At 42.5% G+C, this 22,888-nt stretch overlaps 1 protein-coding gene across 1 annotated transcript in view; it reads left to right on the forward strand.

Annotated features, from left to right (window-relative positions):
- Window positions 1–14,121: 14,121 nt before the first annotated feature.
- The window catches only part of LOC105493641 (ferredoxin 1), a 36,500-nt gene continuing 27,733 nt past the window's right edge, over window positions 14,122–22,888 (forward strand). The window contains exons 1-2 of the mRNA XM_011761456.3: window positions 14,122–14,480; window positions 20,613–20,737. Coding sequence (XP_011759758.2) covers window positions 14,296–14,480; window positions 20,613–20,737 — 310 coding nt within the window. The 5' untranslated portion in view covers window positions 14,122–14,295. The remainder of the gene's footprint in view (window positions 14,481–20,612; window positions 20,738–22,888) is intronic.

The raw sequence follows: 22,888 nt of genomic DNA on the forward strand, positions 1-22,888 counted from the left end.
CTATATAAAATATGTACTATATCTGCTGTGGTTACATGTTATAAAAACTACTATACCAAAGGCTGTCTAATATCATTTCTTTTGATAACACCCCAAACCTCATTTACTTTAAATATACACTGTGCTTCAGTTTACTCATCAGTAAAATTTTAAGGATGCTGATCCCCACCTCATAGGGTTTTTGGTGAAGATTAAATAAGTCAAAACAGCCAGGCATGGTGGCTCACACCTGTAATCCCAGCACTTTGGAAGACTGAGGTGGGCAGATCACCTGAGGTCAGGAGTTCGAGACCAGCCTGACCAACATAGATAAACCCTGTCTCTACTAAAAATACAAAATTAGCCGGGCATGGTGACGCATGCCTGTAATCCCAGCAACTTGGGAGTCTGAGGCAGGAGAATCGCTTGAACCTGGGAGGCAGAGGTTGTGGTGAGCTGAGATTGTGCCATTGCACTCCAGCCTGGGTAACAAGAGCGAAACTGTCTCAAAAAAAAAAAAAAATTAAATCAAAACATGTAAAGCATCTAGAAGAATGCATGGCATACAGTAAACACTCAACACATGGCAGCTATTATTATATTTATTCTTTTGTTAGTGAAAATTTTCCTATGACTGCAGACTCTTTGGACATAGTACCTATGGTAGGCATCACATACATTATTTCTAATGTGTATGTTGAAGAAAGTCTTGAAACCTTAATTAATGCACAGTTGTCAGAAAAAGCCTGGAAAGTGGAAAAATGAACAAATACACAATTGTTTATATTTGTGTTACAATTCTGTCCTTAGAAAGGACTCTCTCGTGGTTAGTGTCAATGCTGAACTTGTTTGATGTACTGGAGGCAAAATAATGGTCTCCATATATGTCCATGCCCTAATCCTTGAAATTTGTGAATATGCTACTTAACATGGCTAAAGGGATTTCACAGATGTGATTCAGGGTAGGGACCTTGAGATGGGAGATTATCTTGGATTATCAGCCTGGGCCCAAATTAATCACAAGCCTTTAAAAGCAGAGAAGCTTTCTTGCTGAGGTCAGAGAGAGGCGATGACAGAAGAAGGGTCAGGGAGATGTGAGGGGAGGACTTGACTAGCTAGTTGGCTTTGAAGATAGAGGAAGTAAGCTGAGAACACAAATAGCCTCTTGAAGCCAGAAAAGGCAAGGAAACAAATTCTGTCCTGGAGTCTCCAGAAAGGAGTACAGCCCACCTGATGCCTTGATTTTAGCCCAGCGAGGCCTGTTGCAGATTTCTGACCTATAGAACTGTAAAATAATACATTTGTTACAGCAGCAATAGACAATGAATACGCCACAGTAGCAATATTTTGCAAGGACATAAAACTTAAGTCCACTTATTACATGTTTTGTACTAAAAATATTAAAATGAAACATGCCAGGAAGGAATAAACAGCACCACATGCTACACATTCATCTGAATCACAGATGAATTTGATGCACAATATTCCAATTTGTTATTCTATAAACATTTGAGATGGCTTAGTCCAGGTCTGAGGCTAAAGAAAACTTTTGAGCTATGGGCAAGAAAATCAAATCACTGCTGTCACTTAAGGGCAATGCCAAATCTGTTTCAACTGGGACTTTCACACATAGATGCACAAATGCACTGGGCGGTTTTCTTACTCCTGGTGAAACTGGATCTTTGGAAACTCTTGGCAAGAAATGGTTTGGCTCAAATTTCCAAAATTAAAAATATAGCCTAGGCCGGGCATGGTGGCTCACACTTGTAATCCCAGCTCTTTGGGAGACCAAAGGGGGCGGATCACCTGACGTCAGGAGTTTGAGACCAGCCTGACCAATGTGGTGAAACCCTGCCTCTACTAAAAATACAAAATTAGCTGGGCGTGGTGGCGTATGCCTGTCATCCCAACTACTAGGGAGGCTGAGGCAGGAGAATCACTTGAACCCAGGGGGCGGAGGTTGCAATGAGCCAAGATCATGCCATTGCACTCCAGCCTGGGTGACAAGAGCGAAACTCTGTCTCAAAAAAAAAATACACACACACACACACACACACACACACACACACACACACACACACACGGCCTATACTACATTTCTAAAATTGTAGAGTTAAAGAAGTTTCAGACCTTTTTTTTTTTTTTTTTTGAGACAAGAATCTTGCTCTTGTCACCCAGGCTGGAGTGCAATGGCAGGATCTTGGCTCCCTGCAACCTCCACGTCCCAGGTTCAAGCCATTCTCCTGCCTCAGCCTCCTGAGTAGCTGGGATTACAGGTGCCTGCCACCATGCCCGGTTAATTTTTGTATTTTTGGTAGAGACAGGGTTTTGCCATGTTGGCCAGGCTGGTCTTGAACTCCTGACCTGTGATCTGCCTACCTCAGCCTCCCAAAGTGCTGGGATTACAGGTGTGAGCTACTGCGCCCGGCTATTTTTTCTGACTTAAAACTTAAATAACATTCTGCAGTTCACTTTTATTAATTAATAATGAGAGTATGAATTAAGAGCTACTAATCCATGTTTCCATGCTGCAGTGCAAGATAGTACTGAAAACATAATACGCCAACCTTAAAATACGAGAACTCTCTACAGAGCTCAGGGGTAGTTAGCCCACATATAAATCCATTTGGGAAGTTTCTATCCATTTTCTGAAGTACTTACATTTTAGAATGGAGGTGGGTAAATAGCCTTTACTCTAGCTTATTTCAACTACGTTGTGGTCGCTATGATACCAATTTTTTGAGACTTACTGAAACTTTGTTTATTACCCAGTACATTGCCCATTTTTATAAGTGTTCCCTCTATGTTTACTGGGGAATTGGATTATTTGTAAAGTAAAGGTTAATATATGTGTCAAGTTTTCTATATCCTTACTTAATGTTTGATCTGTTACAGAGAGTGGTATGTCAAAAAATCTCCGAATGTGATTGTATATTTGTCTGTTTTTCCGTGTAATTCTGTCATATATATGTGTACATACACACACACACACACACACACACACACACACAGATTAAATAATTGCAAGCTTAGAGTTGCTATATATTCCAGGTTAGTTTAGATGTTTACCATTACATAGTAACACATTTATCCTTTATAACGCATTTTCTCCTTGAAAGTCCATTTAATCAGACAGCAATATAGCAAACTAGCTTTATTTTCATTGGATTTACCTAGTATTTTTTTTTCTATTATTTGATATTCAACCTTTCTGTGCCTTTATATTTTTGATATGTCTTTCCTAAATGTGGTAGAGTCAGATTTTTTTCAGCCTAAATGAAAATCAGCTTTTTCATTGGTGCATTTAACCTACTTACTTTTGATATATTTGGCCTTATTTTCAACCTTTCATGTCATGCTTTTTAAAATATGTGCTTTTCCTATGATGTTTTTCCCTCCTTTTCTTCTTTCTTTTGGAGTTCAAATGATGTCTTTTTCAGGATAGACACTGAACTGCTGTAACAAGGAGACTTTAAAATAAGTATCTTAACTAGGAGAAATGTTTATTCTCTCCCATGCAACCGTTCAGAATAGGCTGGGGCTTGGGCACTGTGCCTTCCACAGCGGTGGGTGGCTCTGCTGCATGAGGTCATGCAAAGACCCAGGCTGGTGGACTGGCTCTGCCATCTTGTTTAGCTTTCACTTTCGGATCTCATGTGATCACTCCAGTTGTCATTTTCTAGCCAATGGAAAAGACAATTGAGAGGAAAACAAGTAGCTTTCTTGTAAAATGGTTATCTGGTTGCATTCATCACTTCTACTTGCATCCCATTAGCAAAAACTTTGTTATAGGAACACACCTATCTGTAGCAGAAGCTGGGAAAGATGGTCTCCGTCTGGTAAGCCATGTGCTCCACTAGAATTCATGGTATTCCATTATTAAAAGGAGGAAAGGGAGAAAGCGTCTTGCCAATAACACTCATGAGCTCTTGTTACTCCGTTCCTGTTCCACATGAATGTGGGTCCAGTAATACAGTTCTATCTTGCTTTTTAAAAAAATCCTCTGATGAGAATATAGTAGTTGTCATTATTTTCTAATTGGTCATTGCTTGGATTTACCCTAATTTTTGCATATCATTTTTTGCTAATTTTTTGCATATCATTTTTTCTTGCCTCTTTGCCCCATCCTTTGGGTTCCATTTCACTATTCTTGAAGAATGTTGCATTGCTATGTATCTATTACTGCTTAACAAATTACTCCAAAACTTGACAATTTGAAACCGAATTTATTATCTCAGTTTCTGGAGGTTAGAATTTGGCATAGCTTCTCTGGATCCACTGTTTCAGGGTTTTTCTCATAGGCCACAATCAAAGTGTCACCTGGGGATGGGGTCATCTCAAGGCTCAAGTGAGAAAGGATCAGTTTCCTAGCTCACTCCGGTGACTGTTGACAGGATTGGGTTCTTAGACCGTTGAATGGAAGCCTCAGTTCCATTCTGGCTGTTGAGGCCACCCTGAGTTATGCCTTTGTTTAGTGAGGGTCTGAGGGCAATAAGCTCTATCAGTTTTTATTGTCTTAAAAATACAGCCATGTACTGCATGATGACATCTTGGTCAACAATGGTCCCATAAGGCTACCATTTTTAGCTCCTCTAATGGAGCTGAAAAATTTCAATCACCTAATGATGTAGCTGTCATCATTATAGTGCAACACATTACTCACAGTTTTGGTGATGCTGTTGTAAATAAACCTACTTCACTGACTTTTTATCACTATTTTAGAGTAATTATAAAAAAGTAGTTTACTGTAAAACAACCTCAGGCAGGTCCTTCGAAGGGATTCCAGAAGAAGATATTGTTATCATAGGAGATGACAGCTCCATGCATGTTATTGCACCTGAAGACCTTCCAGTGAGACAAAATGTGGAGGTGGCAGACAGTGATATTAATAATCTTGACCCTCTACAAGCCTAGGCTCACGTGTGTGTGTCTTAGTTTTTTGTTTGTTTATTTGTTTGTTTTCTGAGATGGAGTCTCGCCCTGTTGCCCAGGCTAGAGTGCAGTGGTGCGATCTTAGTTCACTGCAAGCTCCGCCTCCTGGGTTCATGCCATTCTCCTGCCTCAGCCGCCTGAGTAGCTGGGACTACAGGTGCCCACCACCACGCCTGGCTAATTTTTTTTTTTTTTTTTGGTATTTTTAGTAGAGATGGGGGTTTCACCATGTTGGCCAGGCTGGTCTCAAACTCTTGACCTCAGGTGATCCACCTGCCTTGGCCTCCCAAAGTGCTAGGATTACAGGCGTGAGCCACCACGCCTGGCCAAGTGCAAATTTCTTAAATGGACTAGATGATGATTTAGCCACCCTTGTAAAATGCCACATGACAAATTGGGCCACGGCCAGAACTAATGAACTAGTTAACTTAGCTGACCAATTATCCTGCACTATGCTAAAAAATGAAAAACAAAAGGTTGCCTGAGTTATGCATTCACAGCTAAAGCAATTAACTTCTCAAGTCTCTCAGTCCTGGAAAGACTTTAAGCTCCCTCAGTTTAAGGACTCTTCCCGCCCAGTCTGTTTCCACCGTTAAGAGACCAGGACACCTTAAAAGAGACTGCCTTAGAGGGAAATGAAAGAAAAGGCAGGTAAGTGCAACTCAGCGAGCTGGGAAGACTAGGGGTGCTCCGAGGAAGTTCAGGTGTTTCACCTCTCCAAACAGCCTACCCTGACAAAGAAATTGGGAGAGATTTGTATAATAATACACCATGAGCTTACAACTGCCTTAATTGACACAGGAGCAACTACGTCTCTTATAAATCCCACCTTATTTAGAAACCCCATTCCTCTGAGTAATGAAAGAATTAACATGGTGGGTGTGGCTAAATAAAACTGTCTCATGTTTTAAGTCCAAGCCTATACTTTACCATTTTGTTGGGTTCAGCTCCCCCGCCACAAGCTCTAAGTGTGACAGGCACAGTCTGTCCCAAGCATTTCTAATATGCCCTGGGGCCCCTGTCAATCTTTTGGGCCAGGATCTCCTCAACATCCATAATACCCACATGGGATTATGGCATTATCTTTTTCATCAAAAAATGAACTCTTTTAAGAATTGGAGCCAGGAGACCAAAAATACCAAATTCAAAAATGTCCTGACAATGTACCACAATTTAGTACTAGTAATGTTGAAACGTCATCTTGTGACCAGGAAAGTGAAATGGAGACAGAGAAGGAAATATTAGGGGAGAAGAGAGGACATTGGAATAAAGAGCAGGAAACAGTAAAACTCCTTTTGGCTTCCACAATCTTCCTGTTAACCCCAGAAGCGGGACACTTACTCAAGGATGTCCCCTCCCACTTATGGTCTCAGTCACATACAGATATAGAGAAAATATTCTCAGCCACTCCTATAAAGGTAGAGATAAACCCAAAGAAACCCCTACCCAACCTTAAACAATATCCTCTATGACAAGAAACCATAGATGAAATTGCCCCATCATATAAGATGATCTGAAAAAGGGGCTCATTATTCCCTCCACAAGCCCCTGCAACAGCTCTGTGTTCCCTGTTAAAAAAAAATGTGGGAGAGGATGGAGATTTGTACAGGACTTGAGGGTAATAACAAATATAATACCCAGAGACCTAGCAGTCCCCAACCCACATACCTTTCTATCAGCTATACCCACCACCAGTCAGTATTTCTCAGTTGTGGATCTCTGCAGTGCTTTCTTTAGTGTTCCTGTAGGTCTGGACAGCCAGTATTTGTTTGCCTTTACTTGGAAAGAATGGCAATATACGTGGACTGTAATCCCCCCCAAGAGTACACAGAAAGTCCCGTTTACTGTTCCCAAATATTAAAAGTTGATTTAGAGGATTAATTTTTCCCCAGGGCTCAACACTCATCCAGTATGTGGATGACCTTCTCCTTTGTTCAGATACACTGTCTTCCTCTCTGGAAGATAGTCTATATTTAGTCAGTTAGCTACCAAGGGACGCAAAGTGTCTAAAGACAAACTGCTGCTGCGCTTACCACAACTTATGTATTTGGGGCATATTATCTCAGTCAAAGGACTGAGTATTAACCCTGATAGAGTGAGAGGAATTTTAGCTTTCCCAATGCCCACCAGCAAGAATCAATTTAGAGGACTTTTAGGCCTGGCAGGCTATTGTAGAAACTGGATACCAAATTTCTCCCTTATAGCTCAACCTCTGTATGCATACCTAAAAATTGAACAACCTGATCCCATCATGTGGACTCCAGAGGGAAAATTAGTTGTACAACAAATAAAGGAAATTCTAATACCCTAGTCTTAGGGCACCCAAACTACAAATTGCCTTTCTCCCTTTTCACACATGAAATCAGAGGTACTGCATCTAGAAACACAGTGATCAGCAGAGACCTAGAGGCTGTCATAGCCAACAGCTGGAACCTGTGACTCAAGGGCTGCCTCCTTGTGTGAGAGCAATAGTAGCCATGGCCCTTCTCTACAAGTCTGTTGAAGAAACAAATATGGATTCCTCCTTTACCATTTTTGTGCTGCATTCTCTTGAAACCCTTCTAAACTCTCATCATACTCAACATCTCTCTGTCAACTGGTTAGCCTCTTATGAAATTCTTCTTGTATCATCTCCCAATATTACCATTTGCTACTGTAATAATCTTAACCTGGCCACTCTTGTTGGGCCCTTCCAACAAAACCCGTCATGCCTCTGTTCCGGTAACTGACCTATTTCTCACACCCAGGACAGCCCTACAGGAGATGCCACTGGATAATGCTGAGATAGAATGGTGTACAGATGGGGCTTATTTAAGAGGAGAGAATGGAAATTTTAGACCAGGATATGCTGTGGTTTCCTTACTAGAGGTAATTGAAGCCAGTCCTCTTCCCCAAGTCAGATCAGCTCAAGTGGTCAAATTGATTGTCCTGATCTGAACTTGTCAATTAGCAAGAGACAAGGCTGCAAACATTTATACTGATAGTGCTAGGCTTCTGGGGTTGCTTATGACTTTGGGAGGCTATGGAAAGAGAGAGGATATTTTAACTTCCTCAGGGCAAGTCATAAAAAATGGACAACAAGTATCAGAGCTGTTAGAAGCCATTCTAAAACCAAAACGTTGGCAGTTATAAAAATCCCAGGTCACTCTCAGACACCACAGAAGGTCGGGGTAACCAATTGGCTGATACCACAGTTAAAAGAGCAGCATTTGATCCATGAGCCCTAATTTGTGAAATGGCCATAAAGCCTGAAACACTTAAAAACATGTTGAAAGAAACCCAGAACATAGCTCCTACAAAAGAGAAATCTACCTGGAAACGGGCAGGGGGATTTTTGTCTCCCAAAACTGAAATATGGTGTGGACCTAATAATAAACCCATTATTCCAATGGGATGTCAGGTCTCCCTTATGGAATATGTTCACAACCTAACCCACTGGAATCCAGATAAAATTATATCCTGATGTAAGCAATGTTACTGGAAACCATCCTCACAGTGGCACAAAAAGTTTACCCTTGATGTGTTATTTGTCCCAAATATAACCCAGGAAAACCCCTCCATGGGGTCCAGGGTCATTTTCCCCTTCCAGCTGGACCTTTTGAGGTATGGTAGCATGATTTTATCCAGCTGCCATCATCTCAAGGTTATCGGTATAGTCTAGTATATTATAGTTTAGTAATAGTCTGCATGTTTTCCCATTGGGTTGAAGCTTTTCCCTGCAGGCAAGGAACAGCCATGGCAGTTGGAAAAATCCTACTAGAAAAAATTACTTCACTATGGGGAGTCCCCTGTGAACTTCACAGTGATAGGGGAACTCACTTTACTGGCCAGATTTTTCAAAATCTTTGTAAAATTTGGCCATATTTCAACATTTTCAGGGTGCCTACCATCCCCAGTCCTCAGGCCTGGTGGAGAGGACCAATGGAATAAATAAAACACAATTGGCTAAGTTCACAGAGGCATTTCACCTCCCCTGGCCCAAAGCACTCCCCCTAGTGCTGCTTATCCTCCAATTCACCCTTCCTGGAAAACATCAACTGTCCCCTTATGAAATTATAACCGGAAGGCCCATATATATGGGAATGAAAATAACCAATCCAACTTTTCTCAAGGGAGATAAATCGCAATATTGGGAAGGATTCATTTATCATCTTAAAAAAGCCAATACTTGGTAAAGAATTCCTTTCACAGTGCGCTCCCTGAAGATAAGGTGCCTGGTCAAGATCTGCAGCCTGGAGATTTTGTCTATTGAAAAGGACATTTAATAAGGGATTCTCTTCAACCTCGATGGAAAGGCCCATACTAGGTGCTATTAACTAATCCACATGCAGCAAAATTAGAGGGTACAGCCTCATGGATTCACATCTCTCATCTTAAAAAGACACAAACTCCTGAGTGGACTGTAAACTCCCATCAAAGACCTTCACCTCCAGTTCACTAAACATCGACCTTCAATCCAGAATAGAAGCAGATGACAGCTGTTGTGGATGGCTTAACCCCAAGACACAGGACCAGGCCTGTATACAAAAGAATGCCTATGTTTATCATATAATAACCATTACAATTATTGTCCTAGAGCTACTGGCAACTGCTGTCTTATAAGAACAGGACACTTGCCTTGTCTGATTAAACATCCTTTTAGTAGCTAAAATGAATTTTACAACCTTGCTATTATTGACCCTATATCCCTACACCTTCTTGCCATTGCCACCCACTGACTCCAATGAAACAAACCTGTTTCTACAATGGACTCAGGATTATGCAGACAGATTACAAAAGGACACCTGCTGGATATGCAGACTTATGCCTCTTTCCAGTGGCCCTGGCCTGCCATGGTCGGTATCCTCCTTCCAAGGTTAGGACTGAATAGAATACCAAAAATTTATTACATCACAGAAATGGTCTGGTATTCTTAGTGCTGGCATAACAGAACAAGGAAGATGGGAAAAGTTTTTCAATGGAAAGGACCAGCTCATTAGCTCTCACTTTAGCATCCCCCACAACTAAAACAAAAGGTGGTAACTACGCCCCAAAGAACAGCCCATTTCAAAATGGAAGAATGCAAATTTGGGATGAATTTATCTGGCCCACCCTTTCATTTGGCCAACTCAGCCAAAATGCTGGGAACAAAGAAACCACACCAAGGATTTATGACCAGACAGTACAAGAAATGTGGGGTGGATACAAGGAGAACGCTGTGACCACATTATCATATTACAAGACACTGACTGGCATGCCACTGATTGGCTGTAGCAACTAGGTATTTATTGGCTAGCACCAAATGGGACGTATTGGCTGTGTGGTACTAACTTATGGCTGTGGGCACCTCCAGGGTGATTAGGACAATATTCCCTAGGTTATGCTAAGAACAAGGATGAATAATTCAGACCCTGCCCAAACCAGCAAGCCTTTTTCATTTACGATCTCACTGGACACATTCAGTATTCCAGTGGCATGATCACTTGAAGATTGAAGGTAGGTACTAAAAGCGTTGTATGGCATATAGATGTCTTAATGAATTATACCAAGAAGGCCCTAAATGATAGCCAGATGAGTATGTCGTTGCTAAACAATGAGGTCATGCTTTATACTCCCAGCAACACAGCGGGGGGGCCTGCACCACCATAAAAACTGAATGTTGTGTGTATATTCCACATGAATCGAAGAACATAACCCGACTTATGACTGATATGAAAAGCCAGATAACCAACCTGTCAGATCCAAAACCCTCACTCATCAATTGGTTGAGCGATTGGTTTGCATCCTGGGGAAGTTGGTGGCAGAAGCTGTTGCTTATAATAGGAATAATAATAATAATTTCTGTTCTGTCCTGTTTCTGCTTACGGTGTTGTTATGGTATGTGCTTGCAAATAAGTCTACACACCACTGAAAGGTCTAGTGTAATGATTGCCCAGGGGATTGCTGTAATTGAGGAGGCAGTAATATAACCTGACCCACCTTCCAGGTTTGCTTCCTATTTGTTGCTATAAATCTGGTCTAGGGACATATATACATATATGTGTGTGTGTGTGTGTGTGTGTGTGTATTTTTTTTCTTTTCCTTTTCTCCCACTTTTTTTTTTTTTTTTTAGATCTTCATGGTACATAACATCTTAGGAATGAGCCTTCCTAGCAACATGGGACCTGAACCTCCAGGAGTTAACCATCCTAGTGAGGAGAAACCAGGCCAAAAGAAAAGGAAGAAAAAGCAACCTAGGTCAGAAAGCTGTATTCCTTCTGAAATGCTTTCTCCAAAAGACTTTAAAGAAAAAGAAGGGAAAATGTGAATGGAAATTAAATCTTGAGACCCCAAACTCATTAAGCCAAAGGGAAAAGCTAAGCTGGGAACTGGGTCATGCAAACCTGCCTCCCCCTTTTGGTTTCTAGATAAGATGGCTGCAAGATGAAAAGCTACATGCCTCCTCCATATTTTGCCCACAAAGAAAATTCCTAGGGAGCTGCAAGATCTTTTAAGGTAGTTCTGTTAAAATTTCACCACGGCAATGTAAATGGATAGATAATCTTTACAGATGCAGTCACCCCGCTGCCCACCAGACACAAATGCATATCTCATTGTTCCCCTGCCCCATTTTGTCTATGCTACCTTATGTAAAAATGTAGATGTCCTGCATTTTTCCTCTGCTCCATTTGTCTATGTCATCTTATATATATAAAATCAGATTCACTGAGCTAGACACAGGCATGAATGACTACTTTTCCTTATCCCCCTCATACATGAAAATTAGGTACTTCTCAAAATCCCACCTTTTCCCCTTTAAATTTGGAACCTTCAAAATCATCTTCAGAAAAGGCATAGAACTGTCTCCTGGGCGTGCATCCTTAACTTTGGCAAATCAATCTCCTAAAATGATTGAGAGTTGTCTCATAATTTTTCTCGATTGACACCTTTATAAAAGGACTGGAGGAAATTAGGCATGTTTGCCCTTCCTTCTTGCGTCATGTGAGGACACCATCATATCAGGACAACAGGACAGGATCTTGGGACAGGACACCATCTCGGAAGCAGAGACTGGGCCTCTCCATCAGACATTAAACCGGCTGGCACCTGGGCGACCCACTCTCCAGACCTGTGAGAAAAGAAATTTCTGTTCTTTACACATTACCCAGTCTGTGTGGTATTTTGTTATAGCATCATAAACAGAATAAGACAAAAGTCTTTAAACAATGAATGGATTTCGAAAGGATTAAAAGATGGGCTGGGCATGGTGGCTCACGCCTGTAGTCCTGGCATTTTGGAAGGCTGAGGTGGGCAGACTGCTTGAGCTCAGGAGTTCCAGACCAGCCTGGGCAACATGGCAAAACCCCATCTCTAAGGAAAAAAAGAAAATAAAAGAAAAAAAAAAAAAAGGGAATGGAGGGGTGGGAGTTTTATAGACAAGAAAACAATAAGCAAACAGATAAGCAAAAGCACGTCCTCAGTAATTCCATGTTGCTTTATCTGTATTCATGACCATGTTTACAAATCCCTTTTGGAGTTCTGCTGACTACCGGTATTTGCGATTTTTGGCATTACCCCTCATCCACCTTTGAAAACCTGGAGAACATTTTCTCTATCTTTAATCTTCATATACAGGCTTAATGAATTCTGATGATTATTAATGGAAATTACATAACATTAATTTATTCGCCAATATTTATTGGACCCTTGATATGTTCAAGATCCTGTAGCTGGTGCTGTCAGAGTTATTAAGATGAACTATACATACAACTACTCTATGTATACAAACAACTACTCTACAAAGCAGAAAACTGTCAAGTGCCTTAAAGGAGTTGAAACTGTATTTGCTACAGGAGGGCTGAGAGAAGAGAGAACGTCTACAATTTTTTTTTTCTTTCCAATTCTCTTCCTACAACTAATTCATCTGACCTTGGAGGTTTGATCTTATTTAAAAAAAAAAAAAAGTTAACTGTTCTTTTACAACCTCCTCTTCAAGATTACTTGTCAGGGTTTGCTGTGCCCTTCGCAGATTTTTCTTTACCCAAAGAGTTGAGGCAATTAGGAGCCATTGCCTTCTCTCTGCCATTGGGTTCGAGAAAGCACCATACATTGTCCGCAGAGACTTTACTCAGGTTTACACTTTCTTGTTCTGAATTATCAAAAATTAGTGGGGCGTGGTGGCACACGCCTGTAGTCCTAGCTACTCGAGAGGCTGAAGCAGGAGAATCACTTTAACCTGGAAGGCGGAGGTTACAGTGAGCCGAGATCGCACCACTGCACTCCAGCCTGGACAAAAGAGAGGCTCCATGCCAAGAAAGAAAAAAAAAAAAGTATCTGATTGTGTTTAGCATATCTGCAATATCCCCTTGACTTTGGCCTTTAGCCTCTTTATGAGTACCCTGATGGAGGAAGGCCCAGGAAGTGGTAGCCTTCCTGGTTTGTGACGCACTGTATGTTTTGCGTGTTTGTTTAACATCGGAATGGCCCTGAAGGCTGGAACATCTTATCTGTGTTTGAAAATTATGGAAACTCTGATCCTCTAGGAGAATAATTTTTCCAAGGTCTCAGATCTCTAAGGTAGTAGACCTTGGATCTGAACATTGCTATTTCTGACCTTAAAGCCCATGCATTTCCCACAACATATTAACCATGATAAAGTGTTTTTAAAGTTAGTTCATCTTTTCTGGCTTTTGTGAAAGTCTTTTAGAAATCTCAGCTCATCACAAAGTTTCCTGTTCAGTCTCGTGGGTTTCATGTACTCAGCATTTATTTGCCAGTCAAGGTCTAGGATGGCTGCCTGTCCTCTGCAGCAGCCCCAAGCCTATTCATTATTGTCACTTACAATTTTACAGTCATAATTATTTCTTTGTATAATAGCATTCTGAGATTTTTCAAAATTTCCCCGTTCTTGTTTTACAGTGCGCAGAATTCACTTTTGCTCTAACTTGACTCTAAGATGACACAATTTCCCAGTTTTTTCTTTTTTTAACGGCTGGGGGATGGGGGGACACGGAACAGAACACAGTGGTCTAGCTAACTGGTTTCCGCTAGACGTCCAGCTATCTTTTAAAATATTTTGTTTCTGCATGGCAACTCTGGGCGCTAAGAAACCACCCAGCTTACGACGGAACCTAGAGGATAGGTAAAGGTCCCCTGCGCTGGCCCCGCCCCGTGGGACTTGGCGGCGTGGGCGGGAGAGGCGGGGCGGGGCCGCACTTTGCTCGCCAGTGTCTTTATAGGTCACCCGGAAGGCACGCGGGGCCTCGGCGCGCTGCTCCCAGTGGGGCCTCTCCGCCACTCCAGCCCCGCGCCCTTCGCCACCGCCCTCTGGCGTCTGCGCTGCAGCTGCCGCCCCCGCCTCTTTGGAGTCTCTCGCGGCCGCAGCCCGCGGCCTGCGTCGCTTCCGGCAGTTCCGGACCGCGGGCGATGGCTGCCGCTGGGGGCGCCCGGCTGCTGCGCGCCGCTTCTGCGGTACTCGGCGGCCCGGCCGGCCGGTGGCTGCACCACGCTGGGTCCCGCGCTGGAGTCAGCGGCCTGCTGAGGAGCCGGGGGCCGGGCGGGAGAGCCGGGGCGAGCCGGCCGCTGAGCGTGTCGGCGCGGGCGCGGAGCAGGTAGGGCGCCATGTGGGCACGGGCCGGGGTCCCCGGTGGGTGGCGTCTGGCTGGTTGGGCCCAGTCTGGTTCCGCCGCCTTCTACGCGCCGGGCCCACACCCCGGAGGCCTGCCTCTCGCCTCGCTCTTCTGGGGTGCCCTCGCGGCTCCGTCTTGCTGCTCGGTGGCGTCGCTGCCTCCCTTCCGTCGCACCGCAAAGTTCCTTCGCGTATTACCCACTCCCGGCGGGAATCGGGGACTCTGGACGCCCAGCTACCTTTCCCAGCGCCTCCCGTGCCCACAGGAAAGCCGGGACTTTGCTGGTGCTTGTTCTCCGTGTGATTTGTCTGGGATCTGACCTTTGCTCTGCCCGAAACTGACAGTGACCTTCGCGACAGGCTCCCCTGCTGCTGTCCTGGCCTGACACTCCTGCCAGCCGTTTCTTTCCCGGCCTTGCCCTGCTTTGGGAGGACACCTGGGTCCCAGGTCTTTGTCAGGGGGTGTCCAGGTAGAATACACCAAGCCCATAACCTCTGCTGCTCTGTAGGCCCTTTGCTAGTTGCTCAAGTGTTGAAAGCCCCTGCGTTGAAGTAATCCGCCGGGACTTGAAACTTCGCTTTGGCACGGATTGTCTGACGTGCCTAACTTCGTCAGTCCTTAGGAACCCAGTTTCCCCATTTGCAAGTTGAAGATAATAACAGTTTAGACCTCCTACGGTTAATTGAAGAATAAATGAGTTAATAAAGCGATACGGGTAGTCTTGTGTCTGGCACATAGGGCTCAGTAAATGCCACTTGGTGGTAGCAGCAGCAGCAGCAGCAGTCTCCTAGCCTCACAATGTTGAGAGGGTTTTGTTTTAAATATTTTAAGAGATGTGAACAATTTCCCCCAAATGTGTTGAAGTTTTAGGTTCTTGGGCATATTTGTTTTTCAAAGACACTCCCTAGATATACTAGAGATAAAATTTAAACATGATTTCTAGCAGCAAGGAGGCTAGAAACATGGTGGCGATTTATATAAAGCAGATCTCTCAACAGCCCTTTGACCCCGTAATGTAGGGTAGCAGGAATAGAGAACTAGAGGGAGAGTATGTTGGATTTATATGCTGCTTTTTCTGGTTTCTTCTTGAGAAGGTCTCTCTGAGAGTAGGGTGTAAGACTTTCAGTCATCTTTTCCTCACTAATCCCGTTATCTAGTGGGTGCTCCATACATTTTTGTTGTGTGAACTTTGGGGGAAATCAGGAAGAAGGCAAGCCAGATTTATTTGTTCCTGTTTCCTCTGCACTTCCCTGCCTTTGATCTGTGTGGGTGCCTTGCTTCCTGTTATACAATGGATGAGTTTTGGACAATTGTGTAAATTGGGACAGATACTGAACATACTTGTGTAACTGGTACAAGGGAATATGAATGTTTTTGTAATAATTGGAAGTTATCTTTCTCAAATTTGTTTTTTTGGATTTGGATATGTCAGGTTGTCTTAAAGGGGAGCACATCTATTTCCTCATAATCCTGCTGCCCTCTTTATTGGCACAATTTCTTTCTTTTTTTGTTTTTTTGAGAGGGAGTCTCGCTCTGTTGCCCAGGCTAGATTGCAGTGGTGCAATCTCGGCTCACTGCAAGCTCCACCTCCCGGGTTCACGCCATTCTCCTGCCTCAGCCTCCCAAGTAGCTGGGACTACAGGAGCCCGCCACCACGCCCGGCTAATTTTTTGTATTTTTAATAGAGACGGGGTTTGACCGTGTTAGCCAGGATGGTTTTGATCTCCTGACCTCGTGATCCGCGCTCCTTGGCCTCCCAAAGTGCTGGGATTACAGGCGTGAGCCACAGCACCTGGCCTGGCACAATTTCTATTCATGGTCTTATCATTTCTGTTACAGACTTTGGAGCTACAACTGGATTTTCCAGTTCTTACTGTGTTAATGAAACTTGTGCTGTCCAATACAGTAGCTACTAATCACATATGGCTATTGAAGTTTAAGATAATTAAAGGTAAATAAAATTAAAGATTCAATCTCCCAGTTACACTAGCCACATTTCAGGTACTCAGTAGCCACATGTGGCTAGTGGCTGCTGTATTGGACATTGCAGGTATGTGTAGAACATCTTTGTTATGGCACAAAGTTCTTAGGGACAGGCAGAGCAGTTCTAGAAACTGTAGTTCTGTGTTTGAAGTTTAACAACTCGATAAGCTATCAGTAATTGAGAGTCAGAAAAACTCCTTTTACTCTAAAATACAGTGACACAATACTTTACATTTTGCAGTGATTTAGGTAGCAAAGAGCTTTCACGTGTATTATTTCATGTGACTCTTAAGATAATTCTATGAGGTAGGGAGGGTAGGTAAATGGGAATAAAAATTTCATATTAAGTAGCTGGCAAAACTAGGACTAGAACTCAAGAAGTTTTTGTGAATTTAAAATTTTTTTTTTTTTTTGAGACGGAGTCTTGCTCTGTGCCGCAGGGTGGAGTGCAGTGGCGCGATCTTGGCTCACTGCAAGCTCTACCCCACCCGGGTTCACACCATTCTCCTGCCTCAGCCTCCCGAGTAGCTGGGACTACAGGCGCCCGCCACCTCGCCCGGCTAATTTTCTTGTATTTTTAGTAGAGACGGGGTTTCACCATGTTAGCCAGGATGGTCTTGATCTCCTGACCTCGTGATCCGCCTGTCTCGGCCTCCCAAAGTGCTGGGATTACAGGCTTGAGCCACCGCGCCCGGCCTTAAAAATTTTTTAAATTTTTATTTATTTTTAAAATTTCAGTAGTTTTTGGGGCTCAGGTGGTGTTTGGTTAATGGGTACGTTCTTTAGTGGTGATTTTGGTGTACTCTTCACCTGAGTGCAGTGGTGCCATCATGGCTCACTGCAACCTCTGCCTCCCAGGTTCAAGCGATTCTCGTGCCTCAGCCACCCGAATAGCTGGGATTACAGGCGCGTGCCACCACACTTGGCTAAGTTTTGTAGTTTTAGTGTAGATGAGGTTTCACCATGTTGGCCAGCCTGGTCTGGAACCTCTGGCCTCAAGTAATCTGCCTGCCTCAGCCTCCCAAAGTATTGGGATTATAGGTGTGAGTGACCACTCCCGGCATAGTGTCTACATCTTCGGACTCTTAGGTTCCATACTCTTTCAACTGAAGAATTACTTTTTTCTCTCGTTTCCACTTCCTCTCCTATTCTTTGGTAAACCTGTTAATACTCTTACTTGGCAGTTTTTTGTGGGGCTGTTGACTTTTAATACAGACCAACAGGTTAGACTTCTTAGCAAAAGGGTTTGGTCTTTAAATAAAAGTTATTAATCAGTGTTTGTTGAATTCTACTATGTGTTACATATTTTGCATACATTGTCAGAACTGTAAGATTAATGTTGTCCTGATTTTATAGAAGAGGAGGCTGATGTAAAAGAGATTTTGAATTCCTTTGCTGTAAGCTTAACTCTAGAGTGCTTCAGAAGAACAACAACACTAAAACCTCTGGCTTTCAGTAGTGTGTATAAATGATGGAATTCTTTCTAATGTACTTCCTGTAGCTTTAGCTACCAGGCATTCATTGATGTCAAATCTCTAGACTTCCCTGCTGGGCTCAGACCCATACCCTTATTTCCATCTGGCTTTTGGACATTCTTATCCGGCTTTTTCATTATTAAATTCAGCAGGTCTAATCTTCAACTTATTTCCGTCTTCCCCAAAGCTCCTTTGTTTCCTGTCTTAAATCTAGGTTAAATGGTACCACCTAATTGCGTGAGCCAGAAATCCCAGTGTTTTTCTTCTTCACTTTTCAATTTAGCTTAAGTAGATGGTGAGTAAAACCTTTCGGTCTACCTCCTGGATGTCTGTTACATCACTGTGTTCTCCGTCCTTGATTAGTTTATGCTGTTTTGATAACCTCCAAAGTGGTCTCCCTGCCTCTGGGGTATTTTCATTCTCAGTCATTCTACTTTGAAAAAAATTGCAGTTATTCATATTGAAAGTCATGAATAATATGTGGGAATACTAGTTTTAAAGCATTTTTGGCTGTGAAAAGAAGTTGGAGAGCGCAGGCCCTTTTGAGGAACATTCCTGAACACACACACCCTTTTGATGAGTTTTAATGAATAGAATCCTGGTTTTTTTTCCAGTGTTATAATATTAGGGAGGGCATTATCCAGTGGGGCTTCAGTTGCCTCATTTGTGAAATGGGATCATTGGACTTGATAACTTTTAAGATAGTGATGGCTCTGAAATTATTTAATTCTGAGTTTTACTTATATTAAAGATTTGTTTGATGGGCTATTGCCATCTATTGGTAGTAGTAAGAATAACAACTCATTATTTTAAGTTGAAGAGAATCTTTTCAAGTGTGAGGTAAAAATTAAAATGACCAATGGTGGAGGAATAAGGATCTAGTTGCTAGTATAATGTCTTCTCAAGTTTTGGAGGGATGTTTGTGAGAAGTGAAGGAAATTTAAGTCAGCTGATAGCTAACCTACTATCTTATAAAACATGTAAGGAGGTATTTATCTTACAGATTCAAACAAATAAAAAACTTTTTCTAGTCCCTTTGATTTGTAAGTATACAATGTGGACTGAAATGAGATGTCAAATACGCAGGAAACTATTAAACAACGTCACTCAGCAATAGTAGTCTATGTAGCACTTGCACAGCAGTTGCTGTGTTGAGAGCAGAATGATTTCCTTTTTTTTTTTTTGGAGACAGAGTTTCACTCTGCCACCCAGGCTGGAGCACAGTGGTGTGATCTCAGCTCACTGCAACCTCCGCCTTCCGGGTTCAAGCGATTCTTCTGCCTCAGCCTCCCAAGTAGCTGGGATTACAGGCATGTACCACCACGTCTGACTAATTTTTGTATTTTTAGTAGAGACGGGGTTTCACCACGTTGGCCAGGCTGGTCTTGAACTTCTGACCTCAGGTGATCCGCCCGCCTTGGCCTCCCAAAGTGCTGGGATTACAGGCATGAGTCACCATGCCCGGCCATGATTGGCTTTTTAAAAGCTCACTACAACCCTGGTCTAGTCTTTTATGGACGCATTCATGTTTTTCAGAGTCATGTGACTACGTTTTTACGTGTTTTTTTTGAGACAGGGCCTTGAGCTGTTGGCCAGGTTAGAGTGCAATGGTGTAATCACGGCTCACTACATCCCTGAACTTCTGGGCTCAGGTGATCCACCTCAGCCCCCTGAGTAGCTGGTACTACAGGCAAATACCACCATGCCCTTTATTTTTCACACACCTACAATCATCTCATTTTTATTTTTATTTTTTGTAGCTATAGGGTCTCTCTATGTTGCTCAGGCCGGTCTCAAACTCCTGGGCTCAAGCAGTCCCCAGCCTTGGCCTCCCCAAGTGCTCCTGTACAGGTGTGAGCCACCACACTTGGCCTTTTCTTTTTAAACAACAGGGTCTTGCTATGTTGCCCAGGCTGGAGTGCAGTGGTGCAGTCATATCCCATTGCAGCCTCCTCCTCCTCCTGGGCTCAAGGGATCCTCCTGTCTCAGCCTCCCAATTAGCTGGGACTACAGATCACATCACCACACCTGGCTAATTATTTTATTTTTTGTGAAGATGGGATCTTGCCTTGTTGCCCAGGCTGGTCTCAAACTCCTGGCCTCAAACGATCTTCTCACTTCAGCTTCTCAAAGTACTGGGGTTACAGGTGCAAGCTATTGCACTGGCTTGTATGAGAGTAAAATAGAGTTCATGAGTGATAATAATTGCCAAATGTTTTATAACTGTGACTATTAGGGAGACATATACTGAGGCCATTTGACCAGGTAGTCATTGCCATTTCCTGTAAGGTAGTAGAGCTTATTATCTGGTAGCTGGGTAGATATAGATGCCTTTGATTTGTGTTGCCTTGTTCCCAAATAAGCTTTGGAAAGAAAAGAAAATACTTCCGGCTAGTCATGGTGGCTCAGGCCTGTAATCTCAGAGTTTTAGGAGGCCAGATTGAGAAGATTGCTTGAGGCCAGGAATTTGAGACCAGCTTGAGTAACATGGTGACACCCTGTCACTACAAAAAATGAAAATAAAAAAATTAGCCAGGCATGGTGTTGGGCACCTGTGTTCCCATCTACTCTGAAGGCCTTATAGGCTTTTAAACCAATTATTTTGAATTATGTTTTGAAATTACTAAAAATACTAAAGGACTGCTTTCTTTTCCAGCTCAGAAGATAAAATAACAGTCCACTTTATAAACCGTGATGGTGAAACATTAACAACCAAAGGAAAAGTTGGTGATTCTCTGCTAGATGTTGTGGTTGAAAATAATCTAGATATTGATGGCTTTGGTGAGTATGAAACGTTTCTTAAAATGCATAAGTGAAACTGTTAGATTTCAAATTTTTGTTTTGTTTTGTTTTGTTTTTTTAAGAAGTTTAACCTATAGCATGCTAGGTAAAATATTAACATTCGGGATGTGTTAGTGTTATATTCTTGTTTATAAATAATAATAGAGTGACACCGTTGTTCTGTTCTTTGTAGATTTAAATAACTCATGATCAGAAATCTGCTGTGGCCTCATTACCTTACTGTTTATGTATGCAATGCAAAGCTGATGGTACGGAGTAGAGTTAAAAGATACCAGGTTAGAGAGAATAAATGTCCTAGCACAGAGGGGTACTTAAATATCTTGAATGTCAGCTCACCTTCCTAGGAAAGGTAACTTATCCTAGAAAGTGATTTATTTAGAAAGTTTTCATTTTTAGACTTCTGACCATATGCCTTAACTACACGTGCAAAGCCTGTGTTCCTGCAGCTGCCCTTTTACACTTCCTGAGGCATACCCTGTATATCACCTGTCAGTTTTGTTCAAGCACTGTGTGTCTAGATTAGCAGTTCTCAGAGGGTTTCCTTGACCATTAGCATGAGTGTCACCTGGGAAATAGAGATTCTCAGACACTGCTCCCCCACCCGCCACCCCTGCCCCTGCCCCAGACTTACTGAGTCACAAAGTCTGGGATAGGTCCAGCATTGTGTGTTGGAACAGCTGTCTGTGTGATATTGATGCATGTTCAAGTTTGAGAACCACTGGTCTGGAATAAGGTTCGAGGAGTGTATCTGACTCTGCTTCTTTCAAGGCACTATTCACATTACCTTTAAAGAACCATTTCTAGATCAGAATTAATTTATCTTTCTTCGGTTTTCCCATGATTTATTAAATCTACCTCTCCTTGTTAATGCTTTTAACAGTTTTCCTTTTTAGAGAGAATGGCTATCTCTCTTATTAGATTATTAGTTTTTGAAAGACGGCTCCATGAGGTTACTCAGGTACAGTAGACTTTGTCGAGAGTTGGCACTCAATAATATTTGCTGAGTATCTTTAAAAAAATTTTTTTTGACAGGATCTTGCTCTGTCACCCAGGCTGGAGTGCGGTGGTGTAATCACAGTTCACTGCAGCCTCAACCTCCTGGACTCAAGTGATCCTCCTGACTCTGCCTCCTTAGTAGCTGGGACTACAGGTGCACCATCACACCCGGCTGAATTTTGTAATTTTTGTAGAGACAGGGTTTTGCCACATTGCCCAACCTGGTCCTGAACTCCTGGGCTCAAGAGATCTTCCTGCCTTGGCTTCCCAAAGTGCTGGCATTACAGGCATGAGCCACCATGGATATCCTTGGATATCTAAATCTAATTTTTTTTTTTTGCTAGTTTTAAAATAATTATAACAACTAGAATTTGAGTGTATACTACATTCCAGCATATGTTAAATGAAGTAGACTTTTTTTTTTTTTTTTAGCTCTCCATTTGATAGTTGAAGAAACTGAGTCTCGTGGAAATTAAGTTTCCCTATTTATACATGCAGGAAGTGAGAGGGCTAAGACTCAAACCTGTCTTGAAGTCAAGATTGGTGTATCTCATTGTGGTTTTGATTGCCATTTCTCTGGTGATTCGTGATGTGGAACATTTTTCCGTATGTTTGTTGGCTGCTTTTGTGTCTGTGTCTTCTTTTGAGAGGTGTCTGTTCATGTCTTTTTTTTTTTCCCAACTTTTATTTAGATTCAGGGAGTATATATGCAAGTTTGTTAAATGGATGTATCATGTGATGCTGAAGTCTGGGGTATGAATGATCCTGTCACCTAGGCAGTACGCTTAGTAACCAATAGGTAGTTTTCCTCCTTGCCCCTCTCCCTTCCCCCTCTGGTAGTGCCCAGTATCTGCTGTTCCCAACTTTATGTCCATGGGACCCAGTATTTAGCTTGCACTTTTAAGTGAGAACACTTTGCTTTTCTGGGTCTCTATTAATTTACTCAGGATAATGGCCTTGAGCTGTATCCATGTTGCTGGAAAGGACGTAGTTTTGTTTTTTTCTAATGGCTTTATATTCTGTGATATATATGTACTACATTTTCTTTATCCAATCCACCATGACGGGCACCCAGATTGATTCCATATCTGCTATTATGAGTAGTGCTGAGGTAAACATACAAGTGCATGTGTC

This window comes from Macaca nemestrina, chromosome 12 (assembly GCF_043159975.1).
Source record: "Macaca nemestrina isolate mMacNem1 chromosome 12, mMacNem.hap1, whole genome shotgun sequence".
NCBI lineage: Eukaryota > Metazoa > Chordata > Mammalia > Primates > Cercopithecidae > Macaca > Macaca nemestrina.